The sequence below is a fragment of the Eurytemora carolleeae genome, unplaced genomic scaffold (assembly GCF_000591075.1).
Source record: "Eurytemora carolleeae unplaced genomic scaffold, Eaff_2.0 scaffold40, whole genome shotgun sequence".
Classification (NCBI taxonomy): Eukaryota; Metazoa; Arthropoda; class Copepoda; order Calanoida; family Temoridae; genus Eurytemora; species Eurytemora carolleeae.
The window spans coordinates 311,395-332,861 of record NW_019396035.1 but is presented as its reverse complement, the minus strand read 5'-3'; the positions used below and the strand labels follow the sequence as shown (position 1 = coordinate 332,861).

Here is a 21,467-nt window from a genome sequence, read left to right as displayed (position 1 = left end):
ATTTTTCAGTATTCATCTCCTTCTCCCTCCTCGGCATCATTGGAATCCATTTCGGGATGAAACAGCTGTCTATACGTTCCAGTTCTAATCTCATCAATAACGGTAGGTTCCAGATCAATGAATACAGCCCTGAAATATAACAGTAACGAACAAATTTCAAAGATATTCAATACTTTTTTCGATTTATCTTGTAGTTAATAATTGTACAATAATTATGTAAATATGGTCATTGATCAAAAATTGGATGTTTACTTAAAATAAGAGAAAGAAATGTAATTTGGAAGTAAGAAGGAACTGTAAAAAAAAACAATCCAGCCCAGAAAGAAAAAAGCAGAAAACCAAAAACGGAATTGTTTCTGTCAAAATATAAAAACTAAAAGTCTGAAGATACAAAAATTTTCAAAAATAAAAGCATTTAAATTATCATATTTATCTTATTTTACACAAACAGAACCCTCAAGAACCTTTAAAAGCTGCGCTATTATACTAACCACTTTTGCTCCTACTCCCTTACAAGTAATTCAATCAAACTAAAAATCTAGCTGTCTAGAGCAAATATCTTAATTCCTACCTTGGAACATGTTTCCCTGCTCCAGTCTCTGAGAAGAAAGTACTGAAACTATCATCTCCCTTGGCAACACTCATATCAGGGGGGAGCATGCCATCAGGTTGAAGACCATGCTCCAGGCAGTAGAGTTCCCAGCAAGCATTTCCCATCTGACATCCTGCCTGTCCAACGTGTACGGAGATACATTCCCTCATTTTATCAGTACGTTTTTAAGATTCTGAAATGATAAAAATAAACATCTTAATCTTATTAATCTTATTGAGTATATAGACTCATTCACCAGTAATTTTAAGGCAAAATGTTCAAGTTAAAAGCAAAGCTTGGCACATTAGAAAATAATTGAAGTATCAGTATTCATCTCCTTCTCCCTCCTCAGCATCATTGGAATCCATTCCAACCTCTTCATAATCCTTCTCCAGAGCAGCCATATCCTCCCTAGCTTCAGAGAACTCACCCTCCTCCATACCTTCTCCAACATACCTGAACAAAATGATTATTGATTTGTGTTTTTCAGATACGTTTCACGCTAAAACTTATGACGTTTCCCACAAGCTAACCACGAAAAAGTATGTTTACTAGATATTGCAAGTGCAGTGCTTAATTTAACAAAGTTTGATCAAATTTTTAGATTTATCTCTCCAATATACAAATGGACCAGGATCCCAATTAAGATTATGCAATAAGGAATCTTTAAAATTAACTAGTTTCTATCTTAATGATTTACCACAGAAACATTTAGATTGTTTTGTAGATAGTGAATGTTCACTGAAAATTATAAAGTTAGACCTAAGAGAACTCTACCTCCTTCATACCTTCCCAACATACCTTACAAATTTTAATTTTAATTTTACAAAAACAGGATTTATCAACAACTTACCAATGGACGAAAGCTCTCTTGGCGTACATCAGATCAAACTTGTGGTCTAGTCTAGCCCAGGCCTCAGCAATAGCTGTAGTGTTGGACAACATGCACACAGCTCTTTGCACCTTGGCAAGATCAGCTCCTGGAATAACAGTAGGAGGCTGATAGTTGATTCCAACTTTGAACCCTGTGGGACACCAATCCACAAACTGAATGCTCCTCTTGGTCTTGATTGTGGCAATAGCAGCGTTGACATCTTTGGGTACCACGTCTCCTCTGTACAGCATGCAGCATGCCATATACTTACCATGCCTAGGATCACACTTGACCATGGAATTGGCAGGTTCAAAGCAAGCATTAGTAATCTCAGCTACAGACAAGCTCTCATGATAAGCCTTCTCAGCAGAGATAATAGGAGCATAGGTTACCAGAGGGAAGTGGATTCTTGGATATGGAACCAAGTTAGTCTGAAACTCATTCAGATCAACATTCAAGGCTCCGTCAAACCTTAGAGAAGCAGTAATGGAGGATACGATCTGACTGATCAACCTGTTCAGGTTGGTGTAGGAGGGACGTTCAACATCAAGGTTACGTCTGCAGATATCATAGATAGCTTCATTATCTACCATGAAGGCACAGTCAGAGTGCTCCAGGGTAGTGTGAGCACACAGGGTGGAGTTGTAAGGTTCAACAACAGCTGTTGATACCTGTGGAGCAGGATAGATACAGAACTCTAGCTTGGACTTCTTTCCATAATCAACAGATAATCTCTCCATGAGAAGAGATGTGAACCCTGATCCAGTTCCTCCACCGAAGGAGTGGAAGATCAAGAATCCCTGGAGACCAGTGCATTGATCTGCCAACTTTCTGATTCTGTCAAGAACAAGATCAACAATCTCCTTGCCAACAGTGTAGTGACCTCTAGCGTAGTTGTTGGCGGCATCTTCCTTACCAGTCACCATCTGTTCAGGGTGGAATAGTTGACGATAAGTTCCAGTTCTTATCTCATCAATAACAGTCGGCTCCAGATCAATGAATACAGCCCTGAATAAAAAAATAGAAAAAATGAGTATTGAATCAGGTTCGTTAGGGGATCCATGAGGATTCAGTAGGGATTGTTGACGATGAGGGTAAACTTTAGATCGTTTTTAAACAAATCCCAACCCTACTCTCTAGCACTAGAATTATATCATTTTCTTCTCAATATATTTCGCCAAAAAAATTTATCACTGAAAGTAAGACTTAACATTTTCCCAGTCGTTTTAAGTACCAAGATATCCAGCAAGAAAAACTTCACAATGAAGAAAAAGAAATCTGACGGGACTAAAGCAAATAAACCAGAATACCAAGAATATAATATTAAAATACTAAAATTTAGGATTCAATGAATAGAATATGAAGAAATGAGAAACCAGGATACATTGAATAGAATATGAAGTAATGAGGAACCAGGATACAATGAATAGAATATGAAGTAATGAGGAACCAGGATACAATGAATAGAATATGAAGTAATGAGGAACCAGGATACAATGAATAGAACAGGAAGTAATGAGGAACCAGAATACATTGAATAGAATATGTAATGAGGAACCAGGATACAATGAATAGAACAGGAAGTAATGAGGAACCAGGATACAATGAATAGAATAGGAAGTAATGAGGAACCAGGATACAATGAATGGAATATGTTAGGTACTTTCCCAAAGGAATTTTCCTAAGTGGAAACTTCCAAGTTCCCAAGGGTATTTTTCCAAATGGCAACTTCATTAATGTGCAATTTCACAAGTGGCAACTTCCACAGTCTGTAATAGCCGCAACACGCGGACCTCAGCCTGTTCTAGCCGCAGCACTCGGCACTCTAGTCCGTCCTATTTGAAGCGCGTTGCCCCCATTGCAGCCTGCGGCGCCTCAGAGGGTTTAACTTAACCTTTGAGAAGTTGCCGCTTGGGAAATTGTCACTTGGGAAGTCGCCCTTGGGAAAATTCCTTTGGGAAAGTACCTAACACCGATTAGGATAGAATGAATAGAATATTGATGTGAAGAAGGATCAGGATACAGTAAAGAATAATGAAGTAAAGAGGTAACAGGATACAATGATAGAATAATGAAGTAAAGAATATTGAAGTAAAGAGATACCAGGATACAATGATAGAATAATAAAGTAAAGAGGTATCAGGAAACAATGAATGCAATAATTAGGTTAAGGACCCAGAATACAATTAATAGAATAATGAAGAAAATAGGAACCAGAATACAATTAATAGAATAATGAAGAAAATAGGAACCAGAATACAATTAATANACCCATGAGTGCTCACAAAAAAATTCAGCCCAATCGGTCCGGCCGGCTATAGGCAACATATATATAAATATATACGAATGTCTTGTTTTATTATATAGATATTGTTCAACGCAACATGACAGTTCCGAGACGACTTAAACGTCGTCTTTGATTTTTATATAATTTTCTGCATTTTTTGGTCAACCTAATTTTAGAAGTAAAATGAAGAATTTCGTTCAGATTTCGACACTTTTAGTTTTATTTAACAAAATTGAAATATGAACAAAATACTTACTATCTAAGGTAATATTGACAACACAAAAAAGGCAGACCACATTTTGGAAATGCAGGACTTTCAGAATTTTCTGGTTATTGTTTCAATACAGGTTCAAGTAGATAGAAGACTGAATGTCAAAAATAAATTCAAATATCAAAGACGACTTTCAAGTCGTCTTGCTATTGTCATGTTTCGTGGGACACCCTGTATGTATTATGTATTGCACTCTAAGCTTTTATAACATTAAAAATCAAAATAAATCTTCCGACAGATAAAAAGTAAGTTTTTTTACTCTTGTCTTTGTAGAGTCTATAGTCAAAGATTTTCTAGCTTTTTGAGTGTTGAATAAAAGAATGTTAAGTTATTGAAAATCAAATGTTAAGAAACTAGTTCGAGAGATATTAGCGTAAATCATAAAATTTAACTTAGTTAATTTCGTTCGTAGTTAAATCTATGTAAGTAAGAGGATGCAAGAATTATGTACTAAATAAAAATTTTGAAAATAGGACAATATTACAAAATTACTTTCAGCAGTGTAAACTTTTTAAGATAGATGGCATTTTTTATTCTCTAACTTCAGTTCAGAGTATTAAAGACAACAATTAATGAAGACTAAATAAATAACCATCAACCTTCATTCCCAAGAAATCTAGGCCGAGTGTCAAAAATAAGTAATGACCATTGACCTCCTTAATAGCCTTACCACACTAAAAAAAATCGCCTTGTAATTTTTCTTTAATAAAATAACCAAAATATTTAACTTACTTTTTTTCTGTGAAAAATTCGGACCGCTTGTAACATTTAAGCGTCAGATATTATGCAATTGTATCCGATGAGACAAAAAACCTTGCACAGCGAGGAAAAACTTAATTTCAGAATCAAAAAAGTTGAAACGTTTAATTTTCATACCTGGGGACATGCTTTCCTGCTCCTGTCTCAGAGAAGAAGGTGCTAAAGCTGTCATCACCACCCGCAACACTCTTGTCTGATGGCATCATGCCATCAGGCTGAAGACCATGCTCCAGGCAGTAGAGTTCCCAGCAGGCATTTCCCATCTGACATCCTGCCTGTCCAACGTGTACGGAGATACATTCCCTCATTTTGATAACGTTTGAATAGTAGCTTGACGATTTAGGATCAAAAGCTGCTTCTGAAATAAAAATATATAAAAGTTAAGGTTTGCTGTAAAATAGTATAAGCTTCATGAATCACATAAAAAGAGCAAGGATATTAACTTGGATGATCAATATTCATCTCCTTCTCCCTCCTCGGCATCATTGGAATCCATTCCAACCTCTTCATAATCCTTCTCCAGAGCAGCCATATCCTCCCTAGCTTCAGATTGGAAGATCAAGAATCCCTGGAGACCAGTGCATTGATCTGCCAACTTCCTGATTCTGTCAAGAACAAGATCAACAATCTCCTTGCCAACAGTGTAGTGACCTCTAGCGTAGTTGTTGGCGGCATCCTCCTTACCAGTCACCATCTGTTCAGGGTGGAACAGTTGACGATAAGTTCCAGTTCTTATCTCATCAATAACAGTCGGCTCCAGATCGATGAACACAGCCCTGAATAGAAGAAAAATAAATCAAACTGAAACGCCTTATTTGACAGCATTTCACGAGATAAAGTTCAAAGCAATAAATATTTCATAGCAATAGCCAAGAGATTTTAAAAACAGATTTTTAATACTAACCGAGTTGGGAACTTTAGAATGGTGGATATCGGGATTAATGCTTGATCCACTCTTTTTCTTAATCTCTAGATTAAATATTGCTTATTGTCATCATGAATTTAATCTCCAGATTAATTACCATGTCGGTATTAAGGATATCACATTCTAAAGTTTTCAGCTCTGAAGAAAGCTAAAATTGTCATCCGTATACCCCACCCGATATTATATCAAATGTATTTTATTGCTTTTCGCAGGGGGACAGGGGGGGGGGGGTTATACGGATGAGAATATCAGCTTCAATTTTCTTCTACACAAATCACATGTGTCCGGGAATATCAGTTAAATGAGAAAACTTTAAAAATAATCTCTTCTCCGAAAGATCACATTAAATCAGAAGAAATTGTACCCCTTCAGGACTCCAACGCCAAAAAACGACAAAATAACTTAATAATGATCAGCAGAGCGGCGCTTAGGATCCAGATCCGTTGGATCCGCCAGATTTTGGATTCCTGGATCCGAATCCAAGGTGCAAAATATCAACAAAAACAGTAAACAAAATATTTTTTACTCTCCAAACCGAAATATTAAATATAAAAAATGAGTTATAAAAATGTCCTGATTTCTTAATGGTTTAACAAGTTGACATAAAAAAATAACGAAAAAAAGACGAATTTTGAAATTTCTGCTTTGTTAAAAAAATTCAGTAATTCACAAAGAAATAACCTGGATCCGGATCTATTTTTTTCCAATGCGGATCCAGAATCTGGATCCATATCAAAATCAAAATTAAATGAATCCCAAGCACTGGTGCTTAGGATCCCCGTAAGATTTTGGTTTCTTTGATCCGGGTTCGCAAAACTATGCGGGGGCAAAATATCAACCAGAAACTGTATAAAACTTTTTTGCTCTCTAAACCCGTATCAGTTAAAAAAAAAGAACTTTAAAGCCAAACTATGTCTAAGATATGTGTCTTTGATATTACATGTGCGTCTCCCATGACAGAGCTGTTAATAATGATCTCAAATAAGATTTATTCCTTATCAAAAAGAGTATCGCGAAAAGCCAATTTTTAACTTTGTGTGATTTTTTTATTTAATTTTTTTTACTTTATTTAAGTGTTTTTCTTTATGAAAATTTCAAGAAAAAAAGAGATTATAAAAATTTCCTGATATATAAGTGGTTTAAATTTTGACATAAAAAATTTTTTAACAATACTTTGTAAAAAAAATTCAATGAGTCATAAAGATGTTTCACGACTTTGATCCGAAAATTAAAATAGATCCTAGGCACTATTGCTATATATCAGGGTTGTTCATCTTAAGAGCCCGAGAAATTTAAAAAAGTGAGTAAAAAGTTTAATAAGAGGGGGGGGAGGCTGAAGAATAACATGGGTGATATAAAAGCAACAAACTTTTTCTTTCCTAACCTGGGAACATGCTTTCCAGCTCCGGTCTCCGAGAAGAAAGTGCTGAAACTATCATCTCCTCCAGCAGCACTCTTGTCTGAGGGCATTAAACCATCAGGCTGAAGACCATGCTCCAGGCAGTAGAGTTCCCAGCAGGCATTTCCCATCTGACATCCTGCCTGTCCAACGTGTACGGAGATACATTCCCTCATTTTGATAATTAAGTAATAAAGCAGCCTTTGTAGTTAAGAACAAACGCGACTCAAGATTCTGAAATATTCACAAGTTATTCATTTTCTCATAATTATAGTAAGGAGTTTAAGCCGCATAAGTTGTCAATTTACTGTTCAGTTCAGGTTCAGAAAAAAGAGGAAATTGGTTGTCGAAAACGATAAAAAAAAAATTAAAATAAATCGTCGTTAAAATCTAAGTCAGTGTAATCCACCATTCTTCTTGGATCGGAGCAATCTCTGTGATTTAAATCCTTGATATTCCTGAATCCTAATCTGTCCTTAACACTAGCCTTGGCTCTCTCTACTGGCGGATAGTATTCCGGTTGAGTGGGTTTGGAAACCGGTTTAGGTTTGGATTTCTCCGGAAGTTTAGGTCGCTTGGGATCCTGGATAAAATTGTTGAAAAACTGAACATCCTTCTTCACTTCCTCTAGTTTCTCAGCATGCTTGTTAAATATATGCTTTCGGACAAAATCTGCTCCTTTGAACTTCTTTCCAGAGAGCGGACATAGATATTTCTCGTCTCCTAATTATTCAGTATTAGCCTGGACAAATATCTCTATAGCTTCATCTTCATCTTTGATTCCTAGTTTACCCGCCTCCTCCAGGGGTATTGCTATATTCACCTCTAGTAGAGGTTTAGTTTGCTCTACTCTCTTCTCTAGATACGCGTCAATATCATCTTCCCTCGTCTGCTCCGGGGAACTTGACTCTCGAACATGAAATATCCCGCACCGATTCGGCATCTCGTCTTCGTTATGATACACTACTCCTTTATAATAATCTACACTATGCACTAGACGTAGTTATAGTACTAGTCTGTCCAAAACTACTGACATTTTATCATCCTCCTCTTCTATCTTTTGATCTCCAGCTGAGAACAATTCATCTTCCTCTGCACTCATCTCTTCAATCAGATATTCAGTAATATTCTCTAGAACAGGATTAGAACTCGCCAACTATTTCATCAACTGTCGTTTCCCAAAGATTCCATTTCTTATCCAGGAGCTTGACACTACCTGCGAACCGGCCCGACTAGGGCCGCAGTACGCAACAGCCGACAGTACACCTGCTCTGTACCGGGCCGGGACAGCGTACAACACCTCTAAGCCCCCTACACCCAGGGGCACCAGGGGCCAAGAATAAGACATACTACTGTTCGCTATTAAGTGTCAATTATTTTAAGCAGACAAGATAAGGGAAATATATAACCTAGATAACAGAAAAGTGAAATGAGTTAAAAATGTTATAAAATACGAGCTAACAAATAAACAAGTTGTTACCGACTTGAACGAAATAATAGTATAATTAATACACGAGTAAAGAATGTTAATAAATATGACTTAACAAATTAATGAATTAAGACACTTAATGGAAATAACAGTAAAATTAATACGTTTTCTATGAAAAAATATTGATTATTTTTACCTTTAATCTGACTGAGCCGATTTTGAGACAAATTTCCTTAATCTTAGCGTCTCCAGCAAAAGAGATCCAACCTTTCCTTAACCATCTATTTTCCGGGAGAGGTTCCGAGAGCGGTAGCCTAAGATATCCTGGATACTTCCTACACACTTCTTCTATTTCTTCTCTAGGGGGCCGAGCGCTGCGGCCACATGTCCTAAACTTCAGATCCTCTTACATTTAGGATTAATGTACAAAATTGATAGGAGGGGGGGGGGTCCAAAAATCGTTCACTAGGACAGACCCAATTATTTGTTTAAATGCGTAGCACTGCCAATTCAGGTTTATCTGTGATCAAATTGATTGATTGATTGATAATCGTTCATTTCCATATACCTTATTACTGGTAACTTAAATATTATCTGTGAGACTGTGACCGTGTGACGTGATCAAAATTCAAAGATTCAATATTCTGAGAAATTAGCGCGCGAACTTGTCTGAAACTTGAAAAATGAAAGCCCAAATACCGCGGTTTATTACAGTTTGTGGCTGTCATCCAAACTATGGGAGAAACGAACCTACGTCAGTGAGATGGTTCATCGATTTTCAAGAAATTAGTGACGAACTCGACGAACAGTCGATTCATGTACATGTAATGGGGGCATTGTGGAGCTGTTTAGCCCAGGGGAGTGACATTTTTTTGGATTCACCCCATAGCGGTCCCTAAAAAAACGGTATTAAGAAAAAAAGTTCAGTTTTAAACACAAATATTAACCCTATAAAGACACAATTTTAAATCCATTTTACAAGGACTTTTCAAAAATGTAATTTTTAGATCTGTAGCATCAGTGGCGTGATATCTAAATCCCTTTATTGGAATATTAAACCCCATGATTAATATCTGAATCCCTCCAGTGGAATTATAATCCCCTTCTAATCCCCCAGGATTGATATCTAAATTCCTCCAATTGAATTATAATCCCCGGGATTGATATCTAAATTCCTACAGTTGAATTCTAATCCCCCGGGATTGATATCTAAATTCCTCCAGTTGAATTTTAATCCCCGGGATTGATATCTAGATCCCTTTAGAAAAAAAACTTATATACTAATAATAATATAGAAAGTAGTGATATCTGTTAATTTGTCTGTTTGTTTGTCCGATTATAACTCAAGAACCCCTTTACCGATTTGCTTCAAATTTTGGTTGGGCCACTGTGGAACTTTGGTAATGTGTTTCACTTCTAAGTTGAGTGGTTTGAATTTTGATATAGAAAAACTTAGGTTTCAGGAAAAGCTGAGTACCCAAGCTTGTATAGGACTAAAATACTAAAAAATAAATTTTTTAAAATTAATTTCTTTGAAACAGACCATTGTACTCATGTATAATTTTAATATGAAGTAGACGTTAATTTTCACTAAACATTTAATTATCCCAAGGGGACATTAGAAAAATTAACCAACCGTTTACTTAGTAAGCTTTCATCATAACTCCTGTTATTGTAGATCTATTGCGAAGAACAAAATAGTTTTAAAGGAATTGAAGTCTTTGCAACAAATCCCAATTTTCTAATACCTATATATCTACAACCAAATTATGTAAACCTTTGATATTTCAAACTTTGATTGTTTAATATAACAGAAGTCATAGTTTGAAATATCTAAGGTCTACAACATTGGGTTGTTAAGATATAGGGATTTAAAAATCAGAGTTTGCGGCAAAGACTCAATTCCTTTAAGTTAGTTTAGTCCTTCTCATGTCCTCTTCAGTTCTCGTCAATATGATATATTGCTCAGTGAAATATTGTTGTTCAAATAGTTCCATTCCCGGAGTTATTTTACACTATATTCGGGAGGAATGGTTAAACCTAGTAGATTGGAAAAGACCCAATCCGAATGTTATCTGCAACGAACATTTTCCCAGTTATATAAAAGTGAATGGGAAAAAGTTGTCAAAGTCTACTGTTCCCTCAATTTTTAACTTTATCAGAGCTGTTCAGAACTGCTCCGTGGAAAAAATATAATTATGCCGTCCCAGCTATTCAAAAGCTAAAGAAAATGTATGACGGAAACACGAGCAAAGGGAAAAAATTCCAAAATCAGAGTTATTCCCTCATACTGTAAAATTCTTGGTGATTTTGCGTACATAAGCTATCTATGTTTATTTATTTATCTATGTCTACAACATTTGGTTCAAAAGATATAGTGATTAGAAAATCAAAGTTTGTGGCAAAGACTCAATTCCTTTATTTCCATAAAGAGATAATAAGCGTAATTTCAAGTTCCCCTTTATGCAATGATGACAATAACATCAAATGAAGGAAAGAGAAGTTTTAGCCTTCTAAAGAGAATACTTCATTACACAGATGTACTATGACGTAGAGCAGACCTAACGATCTTGCACTTATGGCTCACTACGGAGAAAATCATTGAAATGTTTGTGCAAGCAAATCCAAGAAAATTGTAGCTTAAAAGAGTTGGTGAATATGTAGATGGAGTAAAATTCTATCTGCAAATTTCAGAAAAAATTTCGTTTATTTGTGAAAATATGATTTTTTAATGATGCTGTGATTATTGATTTAATTAGTTGTGATGGAGTTAAGTGATAAATTTATAAAGTTAAAAAGTTAAAGTTAGTTTTTCGAGCAAAGGAATAAATTTTAGAATAAGGTTAGTAACACCCTAAAATGTAGTCTTTTTGGTGTAATTTTCTGGTGTTAATTGACTTTTTGAACAAACAATTCCAGGGGGGGGCAAAAAACAGCCAGGGGGGGGCAAAAATTTTTTCGCCTTCGCGCGAAATCTTGCCCCCCCTGGCTAAAATCCTGTGTACGCGCCTGTGTAGCATAAATAACAAATGTTTATGGGCTATCTAAACCCAGATCCAGCTGTGCTGGGCCATTTAAGATCTTAACATACAATTCATTGAGTTGACGGAGTTGACGACAAGAAAATTATAGAAATTAGAAATAAGAATATAAACAAAGACAATATTTTTTCAAAGTTTTTGCAGTCTGCAGAGTAGCTTTTCTAAAGAGTAAAACTATTATTTTTTTATCTTACTTAAAATAAATTCAGTTTTTTTACAGATCTTTGTAGTTAATGTATTGAATATATAATATGATATAAAACAAGGTGAAAGCTGAAAGGTATGAAATGAAGCCTATTTGATTTAGTATGTAAATCCCAGAAATGAGTGGAAAATGCAAATCAAACCCAATTAAAACCAATAATTTTATATACATCATGATATTTTTCCACGGGGGGTAAAAAAAATTCTGGAGGGTAAAAAAAAATCCGGTGGAGGGGTAAAAACAATTTCGGCGCACTTCCTCTTAATTTCGAATTTTGAAAGAATAAATGCGAGTAAATATATAAAAAGAACAAGAAACAATCATATGAACATTGTACATTTCAAAGAATTGACCCCGTCCTTTATATATTTTCGGACTAGAAACAATTGACAAAAATTAGACTGTAATAAGGGTCCCCCTGCACAATTTATATATATAAAAAATGTGTAAAACCATGATACTCGTTTCTCACACAATTCGAGACTATAGAATAGTCGCGAAACAAATTTTTACGTTTAGGTAAAACCTGTAAATTTCAAAAGTTAAGAAATGTTAGGATCTTTTCAAACCTAAATCTATGTATAGGGGAAAAACCTAAAAATTCCTGATTCATTGGATTTTTTAAGGCTTTTTACATACACATCCAATGAATCAGGAACGTTTAGGTTTTCCCCTATACATAGATTTAGGTTTGAAAAAATCCTAACATTTCTTAACTTTTGAAATTTACAGGTTTTACCTATACGTAAAAATTCGAATTATCAAGGCATATTCAAGTACTAAAACCAAAATGTTAAGAAGCTAATTTTGCATGCACATTGTTCTTTCATACCTATACAACTAAATTCCACAAAGGAATTGAGTCTTTGCCACAAACTCTGACTTTATAATCCCTATATCTTTAGAACCCAATGTCGCAAATCTTTTATATTTCAAACTTACATTATTTGATCTAACAGAATTAATTCATAGTTTGAAATATCTAAGGTCTACGAAATAGGAATCTAAAGATATAGGGTTTAGAAAAGCATAGTTTGTGGCAAAGACTCAATACCTTTCTTAAATCCATATTCATTGATTTAATTATTTTTAATCCAATCCAATATTCTTCTACACAAATTCACACCATCATCATTCCTTCATCTGTAACCAGCTAAATCAACATTCATATATGCAATTTCTCTGTATCTTCAATAATAGCGTATCCAACAGCTGTTATACTTCATACACTTACCTTTATAAAATACGTATTTTATATCCGTAAATGGTTGCGAAAATAGGTATGTCATACGTATGGAAAATACGTATTTTTACGTATTCTAAACCTAAAGATATGTATATATTCAAATGTCATAAGTAATTATAGGTTTTACAACATTGGGTTGCAAAAATATAGACATTTGAAAATCAGAATTTGTGGCAAAGACTCAATTCCTGCAGAACACCGTCCACTTGTGGAACTTGTTGTAACAAAAATTACCTTAGGTAACTACCGAAGTTACCTATTACTACTAAAAGTTACCAATACAAAATGTTACCAGATATATACGTGATGTTACCAAATGATACGTTCGCGTGCTTTAGGTTTATGGATTAAATGTTGTACTTCCTTGTAATAAAATTTTTGACAAGTAAATTCAACATTGTACAATGTACATACAGAGTTACCCAAAAAGGATGAGACTGTAAAGACGACCTGAAACTCTAAGAATAAGACTATCTGATTTTTGGTTTCTGCATTCAATGGCGTATTTTGATGGTTTATAAACTGATAAAGGACAGAAATATTACAGTATTGGCCTACAAGGAACCCTGAATGTAAGAAAATGGATTAAACAAATTCTGTACAATCGTCTCTGAAGTATAACCTCCTTTATAGGTACCCTGTATTATTACATAGAACATCTAAATTTTAGTGCAAATACATAATTCCTGGAATTTCAGACTTCATATATAGTTGCAGTTTAAAGTCTGGTTTATATCTGCAGAAATGCACTTTTGTTTACATTATTCAACTGGTTTCCGATAAAAAATATGAAACATAATAAATGATTTTTTTCTGTAGATTCTGCTCTGCTTTAGTGTACAAAAAATTACAAAATAACGACATTTACAATTAACGAACACATAATGACATTAAAATATAATAAATTTAAATGTTATTGGGCTGCTGAATTACTGAAAAAAACATTAATTAGTGTCTATAGAGAGGGACCGTCCCTTTGCGCTCAAATTCTGAACGGAAAATCGGCTTTTTCTCCGGCCACGGTAAGATTATTACCAATCAACAGCGAACAGGTTGTTTAGTTTACCCTGAAATTACCCAAATAAGTGAACGGTCCCTTTAAATATATTTAAAATAACTCAATTTAATTTCAGAGGTAGAACAGTAGGTTTTTTACTACCTTCAGGGTGTTAAAAAAAAATTTAATTTGTTTTTGTGCTTTAATAAAAGATTTTAAATAAATATATCAAATGAGTTGGCAAAGAAAGAAACAAGTTTAATTATGGCTCGGTCTGCAGCAGAAACAAGTTCATAGCCCTGCAGGGAACCATGCAAGTACAAAGACTGAATACATAAATAATACATTTAGAAAAAATGTATTGGCACAGAATTATTGCCGGAGTTTATTTGTAGCTTAAATCTTTCAATCCTCGTACATCCTTGAAATCATCTCTGGATTGTTCAGCAGATTGACCGATCAAAACGAAACCATTCAATTTATAACTTGAAAATTCACTCTTTTGTTTGATATTTTAACTTTATTCCGGGATTATACTTTGATTTTGATTTTCAGAATATTACCAACCTCAAGAAAAAATAATGAAAAAATTAACAATTTAATCCTGTTGAACATTAGTTTTCCTTGTGCATGCTGCTTATTTCACAAAAAATAATAAGAATATTAATTATTAATAATTTTGAATTACTATAGAAATATTTAAAACTTTCTTAAATGTTCAATGTTACGAAAAAATTGGATCTTTTCTAAAACTTTAAAAGGGAGGACAATACACCGTGCACTTTAAGCGGGGTTTGAAAATTCTGAGGATATTAACTGTCAGAATTCCGCCTTAATAATGACAAATGGGATAAGAAAAGTTAGGAAAGGAGTGGATATTTTCGACAAGAAATTTGGTTCTTGTAAGTTTATCTTTGCGTCTTCATCAATCTTTTCCTTGCAGCCGACAGAGTATAAACTGGTATCGTAGTGCAGGGTGCACACCCATCAGGATTCTAATCCAACCTTTACAGAGTTTCTATCTCTTCTGGCAAGAGGGAGGGGTAAATAATTCTGGACTTTATATGTTTGCCATCCGTTTGTCGGAGACTAAATGTTTGCAGGGTAGGCACTGAGCAGCTGGTAGCCTTAAGTTAGAGGCCGGATATAAGCAATATGGTGCACAAAGTACAAAGTACATAGTACATGATGATTTCAGTTCGTAATACTCTTATTTAAAGGGATTGACAGTGTAACTTAAATTGACCCCCTTTCCAAAGATGGCCAATGGCCATGCCTGATTCACAACGGTATCTTTAAAAGCCTCTTCTGATTAAGTATGAATTAAATTTTTATTTTTAGAATTTTGAAACTAGTTATTTTCTAATTTTTGTTTCTCTACAAAAAAATAAAAAGTGGCGATTGTGAAAAATAAAAAATACCAGAACTAAACACTTTTGATCCTCGAAAAATTACAGAATATCTTTCAAATTATTGATAAAATAATGGTGCCAAGGGTACTGTTGTGAATTGGGCATTGCCATTTTTGCATGGAGGGTCACTTGAAATTACGCTTATAGTCCCTTTAATAATCGCGATGATCCACAATGAGAATCGCCCAGAATATAGACAATATTTATTGGGACACCCTGTATTTGCTGAACCGGTTATATAATACACATTGAATTCCTAAATTTTAGATTTTTTGCAAATTCTCAAAACTGCCCTGAGCTAAATTCATGATGTAATGTTTAGTTAGTGTTGAATGTGGGTGCAGCTGGGCAGTATCCTGAGTTTAAGGACTCGAAGTGCAGAAAGCAGGGAGGGAGGGATATACAGAGCTCTCGGTATCTAATTATCCCTGTATAGTGTAAATATATCCAGTACTAGTCAGTATCAACCTAACTTAAACCACAGACAGGAACAATCTATTCAACCATGACGGAGAATTTACTCCGTACCCTGTTAATAGCAGAAGAGTTTAGTGCTAAAATAAATACCTAGAGCTGGACACATATCTGATCTACAGACTGTAAGGATGGGGAATTCCTGTTGTTCCTTCAAACACAACTCAGTCGGCGGTAAATATATATAATCTCTATATATTTGTATCAACTAATTGGTATATATCTATTATTTATAAAATCAATAATTACTAACATATGGAACGTGTTAGACTTAGAAAACAGCGGATAACTCTCAGATTCCACTTTCAGTCAAAATATGCTATAATATTTTTGTTTCTACATAAACCGACTTCTATAAGCGTAATTTCAAGTGACCCTCCATAAAAAGATGGCAGTGCATGATTAACAACGTTACCCTTAAAAGCGTTGTCTGGTCAAGTATGAATGAGACATTAATATTTATGGCTTTGAAAACTATTTGTTTTCAATTGTGGTTTCTCTTCAAAAGTGACTTGCGCATTTCTCCTGCAGGAAAATATATGAGAATTATCAGAACAAAAACTTTTGATTTAAAAAACGACAATATCTTCCACATTATTGATCAGATAAAGGTTTTAAAGGTACTGATGTTAATGGGACATTGCCAACTATGCATGGAGGGCCAATTGAAATTACGCACACAGTCCCTTTCAGTTTTGTGATTATTACGCACACAGTCCCTTTCAGTTTTGTGATAATTACGCACACAGTCCCTTTCAGTTTTGTGATAATTACGCACACAGTCCCTTTCAGTTTTGTGATAATTTTCTCCAAGAATGTGTAAATACATATTTTGCTGTTTATCTTTGCACGATTCACAATCGTGCCCTTGAAACCTTTATCTGAAAAAGACAAGAGCCAGATTGTGTTACGTGTTAAATTCTCTTCATTTCTTTGATTTCTTCTGCTCCATAAATGAGAGGGTCTCTTTTACAGAGAACCGCATATAACAATAATCAATTTATAGATAAAGGTACGATAGTGATTTTCTTCCTTTTTAATCCAGACTAAGGTTTAAAGGGAGACGTTTTGAATAGGATCATAGCAAAAAAATGGAGGGTCACTTGATTTTATATGTACAGTCCCTTTATAAATTAGATGTAAGTTAAGTGTGAAGAGGAGTTTAAGATTATTATTAAAGCGTAATTCTTTCTGATTAGTTCTTTAATCTATACATAGGTATACTTAATCAAATGTTTTCAGTCCTCTTATTTTTTATAAGTATTATATAGAGTGGAGTCTTATTATAAACATAGAAAATAAATAGATTAAGATACTTCATACTAAATGAATATTTGGTACATATTTTGTTTAATGTGTGTAAAAAATAAGATTGAGACACATATGTTGACATTTGGCAAGAATTTGAATGATTATCATAATTTTTGACATGTTGACAAAAACAAGTTATCTATTCCTTATATGCATACAAACAAAAAAGTTTGATTTTACTTTTACTTGAAATTACTCTTTTCATAATTGAAAGGATGTTTAAGTAATTATAAAAATATTTCAGCAGAGGATGAGGATAGTTCGTCTCCACTTCTTCATGGTGTACTCAGGGTACATGTTATTGAGGCCAAGGATCTCCCGGATACAGATAATTCATTCTTCAATATATCCAGGGGAGATCTAACTGATCCATACCTGGAGCTGGAGCTAGGACACACGTCCCTCTTGAAAACTTCAGTTATAAAGAACTGTTTGGATCCGCACTGGAATGAGAAGTTCTCCGTACCTGTCTGTCACAATGCCAAGTTCTTGGTTATCAAGGTTAGAGATAGAGAGCATATCGGAGCTAACACAGTCGGGCACTTCAAGATTCCAACAGAAATTATCCGTACTGGGGATATCATCACAGGCTGGTACGATCTAATCGTAGGCTCGGATGGAGAAACCCACGGCAATGTTCACATTTGGATTCAATACGCAGATATTGGGCAAAGTAAACCGGAAAAATTTATTTACAACTCGTATTTTGCTCCGGAATTTAACAATCAAGTTACATTGTACCAGGACGCAGATACTCCCGCTTTAAAATGTTTTGAAGGAGTCAGTAATCCTGACGGAACCCAGTATATTCCGACTAGATGTTGGAAGGATATATACAAAACTATCAACCAGGCAGAGAAACTAATCTATATGACGGGTTGGAGTATATTTACTAGTGTACAACTTCTCCGAGGAGAGGAACAAGTTGATGATAGTTCAACCATAGGAGAACTCCTAAAACGTAAATCTAAGGAAGGCGTAAGGGTTTTAATCCTTACTTGGAACGAAAATGAAATTTTCAATGGACTGATGGGAACACATGACGAGGACACTGTGGAATATTTCCAAGGAACTGAAGTGATCTGTTCAAATGTTCCCCGTGAGAAGGAGAGCTGGTTGGGTTTAGGAGGAACCTTTGTCTCCACCTGCTACACTCACCACCAGAAAACTATAATAGCAGATACTGCCGGAGAGGGCGGGAAGAGAAGATTGATCGCATATATTGGAGGGTTGGATATAACAGACGGTAGATACGATACTCCAGAGTTTCCTCTTTTTAAAACCCTGTTGACAAACCATGCAGGAGATTTCTACTCTAAATGTATGCCTGGAGCAAAGATGAGTATAGGTCCACGTCAACCCTGGCATGATATCCATGCAAGGGTTGAGGGTCCTGCAGCTCTCGATATTTGTCAAAACTTTATTGACAGATGGAAGAAACAAAGCAAGTCTCAAGAAGCCTATTTGGTTCCACTGGATGATGATTTTGATCTTATTTCTCCAGGTCCTTCAACTCCTGAGCAGGGAGGGCCATGGGTGGCACAAATCTTCAGATCTATAACCTCAGATTCAACCGAGTTCTCACCAAGCAAAACTATCCATCTTCATAGAAAATATGGTCGTTACGTTGATAATTCTATAGAAAATGGTTACGTAAGCATCATCAGGAATGCTGAAAAATTTATCTATATAGAAAACCAGTATTTCCTTGGTTCTGCCTTCTCCTGGTACCGTGATAGATCTACGCAATCTCAACATCTTATCCCCATAGAACTTGCACAGAAAATAGTAAGCAAGATAAAGGCCGGGGAAGAGTTTAAGGTCTATGTTTGTATACCTATGTACCCTGAGGGAGATCCTTCCTCTGACGCTAGCCAAGAGATTCTGTACTGGCAGTACTGTACGATGGAATCTATGTACAAAAAAATAGCAAAAGCTCTCGCGACCCAAAAGAAATCCACTAAACTTCCAACCGATTATTTAAACTTTTACTGTCTGGGTAAGCGAGAGTCTATGGAAGAGGTTCCCAGCTACCTGGATCCCCCACCTCCAAATACTCCTGCGGAGAGGTTAAGAAAAACTCTTCGTCATCCAATTTACGTTCACTCTAAGCTAATGATCGCAGATGATGACTATATTATTGTGGGCTCGGCAAATATCAATCAAAGATCTCTAGGAGGAAACAGAGATACAGAGATATGCATCGGAGCCTTCCAACCCGAACATACGGTCGAATCAGGGAGTACAAGAGGCGGAGTTCATACATTTAGAACTGCTCTTTGGTCTGCACATCTCGGAGGCTTTAATAAAGAGATTCTTGATCCGTCCACAGATACATGTCTGAACTATGTTAGGCGGGTGACGGAGAACTATAACAAGGTTTACAACAAGGATTCTCCGGAGCACAGTGATGTACATCTCCTCCCCTATCCTATCAAGATTCTGCAGAACGGGAAGGTTAAATGTAGAAACTATAAGAGCAATTTTCCAGATACTACAGCTCCTGTCCTAGGACGGAGAAGTGGATATTTACCAGAGAAATTAACAACATAAAGCTTCCTTCCTACTCATCAAGATACCTTCAATATATGTAATCTGTACCTAAAGAATCTTTTTTAACTTTTTTAATTGAAAAATATAGGATATTGTTATAATTAACCACTATATTTACATTTTTATAATATATCTCCGTAGTATCATATTAAAATTTAATTTCAAAGGAACTGAGTTTTTGTCACAAACTCTACTTTTCTAACCTCTATATCTTTGCTACCCGATGCCGTAGACCTTTGACATTTCAAACTATGAATTCTGTTAGACCAAATAATCTAAGTTTGAAATATCAAAGGTTTACATCATCAGATTGTAAAGATATGGGGATTTGACAGTCCTTTATAGACAGTCTTTGATTTCTAATAATGAAAATGACACAGGGTGTATAATTAATAAATTCTAAGTCATAAAAGCTTTTCAAAATGTGATCTTTCTACTTTGTATCTTTAAATCTGTCGAAGATAATAAAAAATCTTAAAAATTATGCCTTTTTTAAGAAATTGGAATCTGGAGACCTTTCTCAATATCTCCTGCAAATTTGAAAGTTCAAAAAGTGGTAGACCAAATTATGGAAATCCCGAGACTATGATTTACCTCGGATAATACCAGAATTGTGTGAAACAAAAACGAAACTAAGATAGTCATTTAATCACCATGTTCTTTGGGACACGATCGGTAGTCTCATTCGTCTCATCTCAATGTGCAAATATTTTATAATTTACTGCACTGAATATGCAATTTATTTGCAAGGATAAAAACTGTTCTTTGTTTCAAGATTTTAGATTTAACTTTAATCAATTTTCCGCATAATTTAGACTTGATCTCTTTTAAAGCTATTTAATATTTAAACTTAGATACAGGGTATCCCATGAAACATGACAGTTGGTGAATAGTTTTGAATATCCACATAATGTATTAGATATTAAAGACTTTTTGTAGTTTATTTCCTCAAAAAAATAGATATTTTACTATGAAATCAATTTTATACTATAACTGTCATTTTAAAAATGTTATTAGTCTCTTTAGGATGAAATATATATTACAACTTATCAAATTATGTAAGAAGACATTTTAAACTATTCACTAACTGTCATGTTTTGTGGAACACCCTGTAGTTGCTCTTTAAAACCTAGCTTTGCCTGAAAACTAAACTTGCTTTACTAAAGTTATCTTACTCGACTTGGAATTTTTGAACCCAGCTAAGAACATTCCCGTGGCTTCCACGAGTTCCTAATCAAAATCTTAGTTAAATCGGTCCAGAGGGGTTCATTAACAATGATCAGACATGGAAACAAATAGACAAACCGATTACTACTTTATATATATCATCCTAGACATGTAGCTGCTATTTATTAACAATTAAATAGCTGCTCTTTCTAAACCATCTAAATATCAACGTAGGCATAGCTGCTCTTCCTATACCATTTAAATATCAACATAGGCATCGATGCTCTTTCAAAATCATCTAAATATCAACCTAGGCATCGATGCTCTTTCAAAAGCATTTAAATATCAGCTTAGACATAGCTGCTCTTTTCTGACCTATTTATATATCATCCTAGGCAAAGCTGCTTTTTCTAAACCATTTATAGATCAACCTATTGCATAGCTGCTCTTTCTAATCTATTTAATATACCAATCTAGACTGCAAGTCTTGGTTTCTAAGTAAAGTTAAAACTAATTATTTTAAAG

The 21,467-nt window shown here is 34.9% G+C and overlaps 4 protein-coding genes across 5 annotated transcripts; 1 reads left to right on the top strand and 3 right to left on the bottom strand.

Annotated features, from left to right (window-relative positions):
* Nucleotides 1-5: 5 nt before the first annotated feature.
* LOC111698187 (tubulin alpha-1 chain) lies at nt 6-812 on the bottom strand. The gene is made up of 2 exons (XM_023468450.1): nt 572-812; nt 6-129 (listed from the first exon to the last, which is right to left on the bottom strand). Exons 1-2 carry the CDS (start codon nt 760-762, stop codon nt 6-8), a joined length of 315 nt encoding a protein of 104 aa, XP_023324218.1. The 5' UTR covers nt 763-812.
* Nucleotides 784-8,750, bottom strand: LOC111697939 (tubulin alpha chain). The gene is made up of 6 exons (XM_023468114.1): nt 8,733-8,750; nt 7,093-7,341; nt 5,380-5,559; nt 4,901-5,113; nt 1,446-2,474; nt 784-1,048 (listed from the first exon to the last, which is right to left on the bottom strand). Exons 2-6 carry the CDS (start codon nt 7,281-7,283, stop codon nt 916-918), a joined length of 1,746 nt encoding a protein of 581 aa, XP_023323882.1. The 5' UTR covers nt 7,284-7,341; nt 8,733-8,750; the 3' UTR covers nt 784-915.
* On the bottom strand, nt 7,475-8,050 carry LOC111698177 (serrate RNA effector molecule homolog). Its single transcript, XM_023468440.1, has 2 exons — nt 7,900-8,050; nt 7,475-7,830 (listed from the first exon to the last, which is right to left on the bottom strand). Exons 1-2 carry the CDS (start codon nt 8,048-8,050, stop codon nt 7,475-7,477), a joined length of 507 nt encoding a protein of 168 aa, XP_023324208.1.
* A 7,000-nt stretch (nt 8,751-15,750) lies between the features above and the next one.
* On the top strand, nt 15,751-19,921 carry LOC111698486 (phospholipase D alpha 2). 2 transcript variants are annotated; one of them, XM_023468847.1, is made up of 2 exons: nt 15,751-16,085; nt 17,470-19,921. In XM_023468847.1, the coding sequence occupies exons 1-2, from the start codon at nt 16,043-16,045 to the stop codon at nt 19,773-19,775; spliced, it is 2,349 nt and encodes a 782-aa protein (XP_023324615.1). In that variant the 5' UTR covers nt 15,751-16,042; the 3' UTR covers nt 19,776-19,921. The 2 variants fall into 2 exon arrangements, with proteins under 2 accessions (XP_023324615.1, XP_023324606.1); XM_023468838.1 differs by having other exon boundaries at nt 15,752-16,085; nt 17,467-19,921.
* The last annotated feature ends 1,546 nt before the right edge of the window (nt 19,922-21,467 follow it).

Bases quoted from the DNA above. Each gene is read 5' to 3' on its own strand.
- LOC111698187 (XM_023468450.1), bottom strand. From the start codon at position 762: ATGAGGGAATGTATCTCCGTACACGTTGGACAGGCAGGATGTCAGATG. The intron at 130-571 runs GTAGGAATTAAG...GTTATATTTCAG, and splicing joins GCAGGGAAACATGTTCCAAG to GGCTGTATTCATTGATCTGG.
- LOC111697939 (XM_023468114.1), bottom strand. From the start codon at position 7,283: ATGAGGGAATGTATCTCCGTACACGTTGGACAGGCAGGATGTCAGATG. The intron at 5,114-5,379 runs GTTGGCAGATCA...TAAATCGTCAAG, and splicing joins GTTCTTGACAGAATCAGGAA to CTACTATTCAAACGTTATCA. The intron at 1,049-1,445 runs GTAAGTTGTTGA...CATTTTGTTCAG, and splicing joins AAGAGAGCTTTCGTCCATTG to GTATGTTGGAGAAGGTATGG.
- LOC111698177 (XM_023468440.1), bottom strand. From the start codon at position 8,050: ATGCCGAATCGGTGCGGGATATTTCATGTTCGAGAGTCAAGTTCCCCG. The intron at 7,831-7,899 runs GTAAACTAGGAA...CTGAATAATTAG, and splicing joins AATACCCCTGGAGGAGGCGG to GAGACGAGAAATATCTATGT.
- LOC111698486 (XM_023468838.1), top strand. From the start codon at position 16,043: ATGGGGAATTCCTGTTGTTCCTTCAAACACAACTCAGTCGGCG. The intron at 16,086-17,466 runs GTAAATATATAT...AAAATATTTCAG, and splicing joins CAAACACAACTCAGTCGGCG to CAGAGGATGAGGATAGTTCG.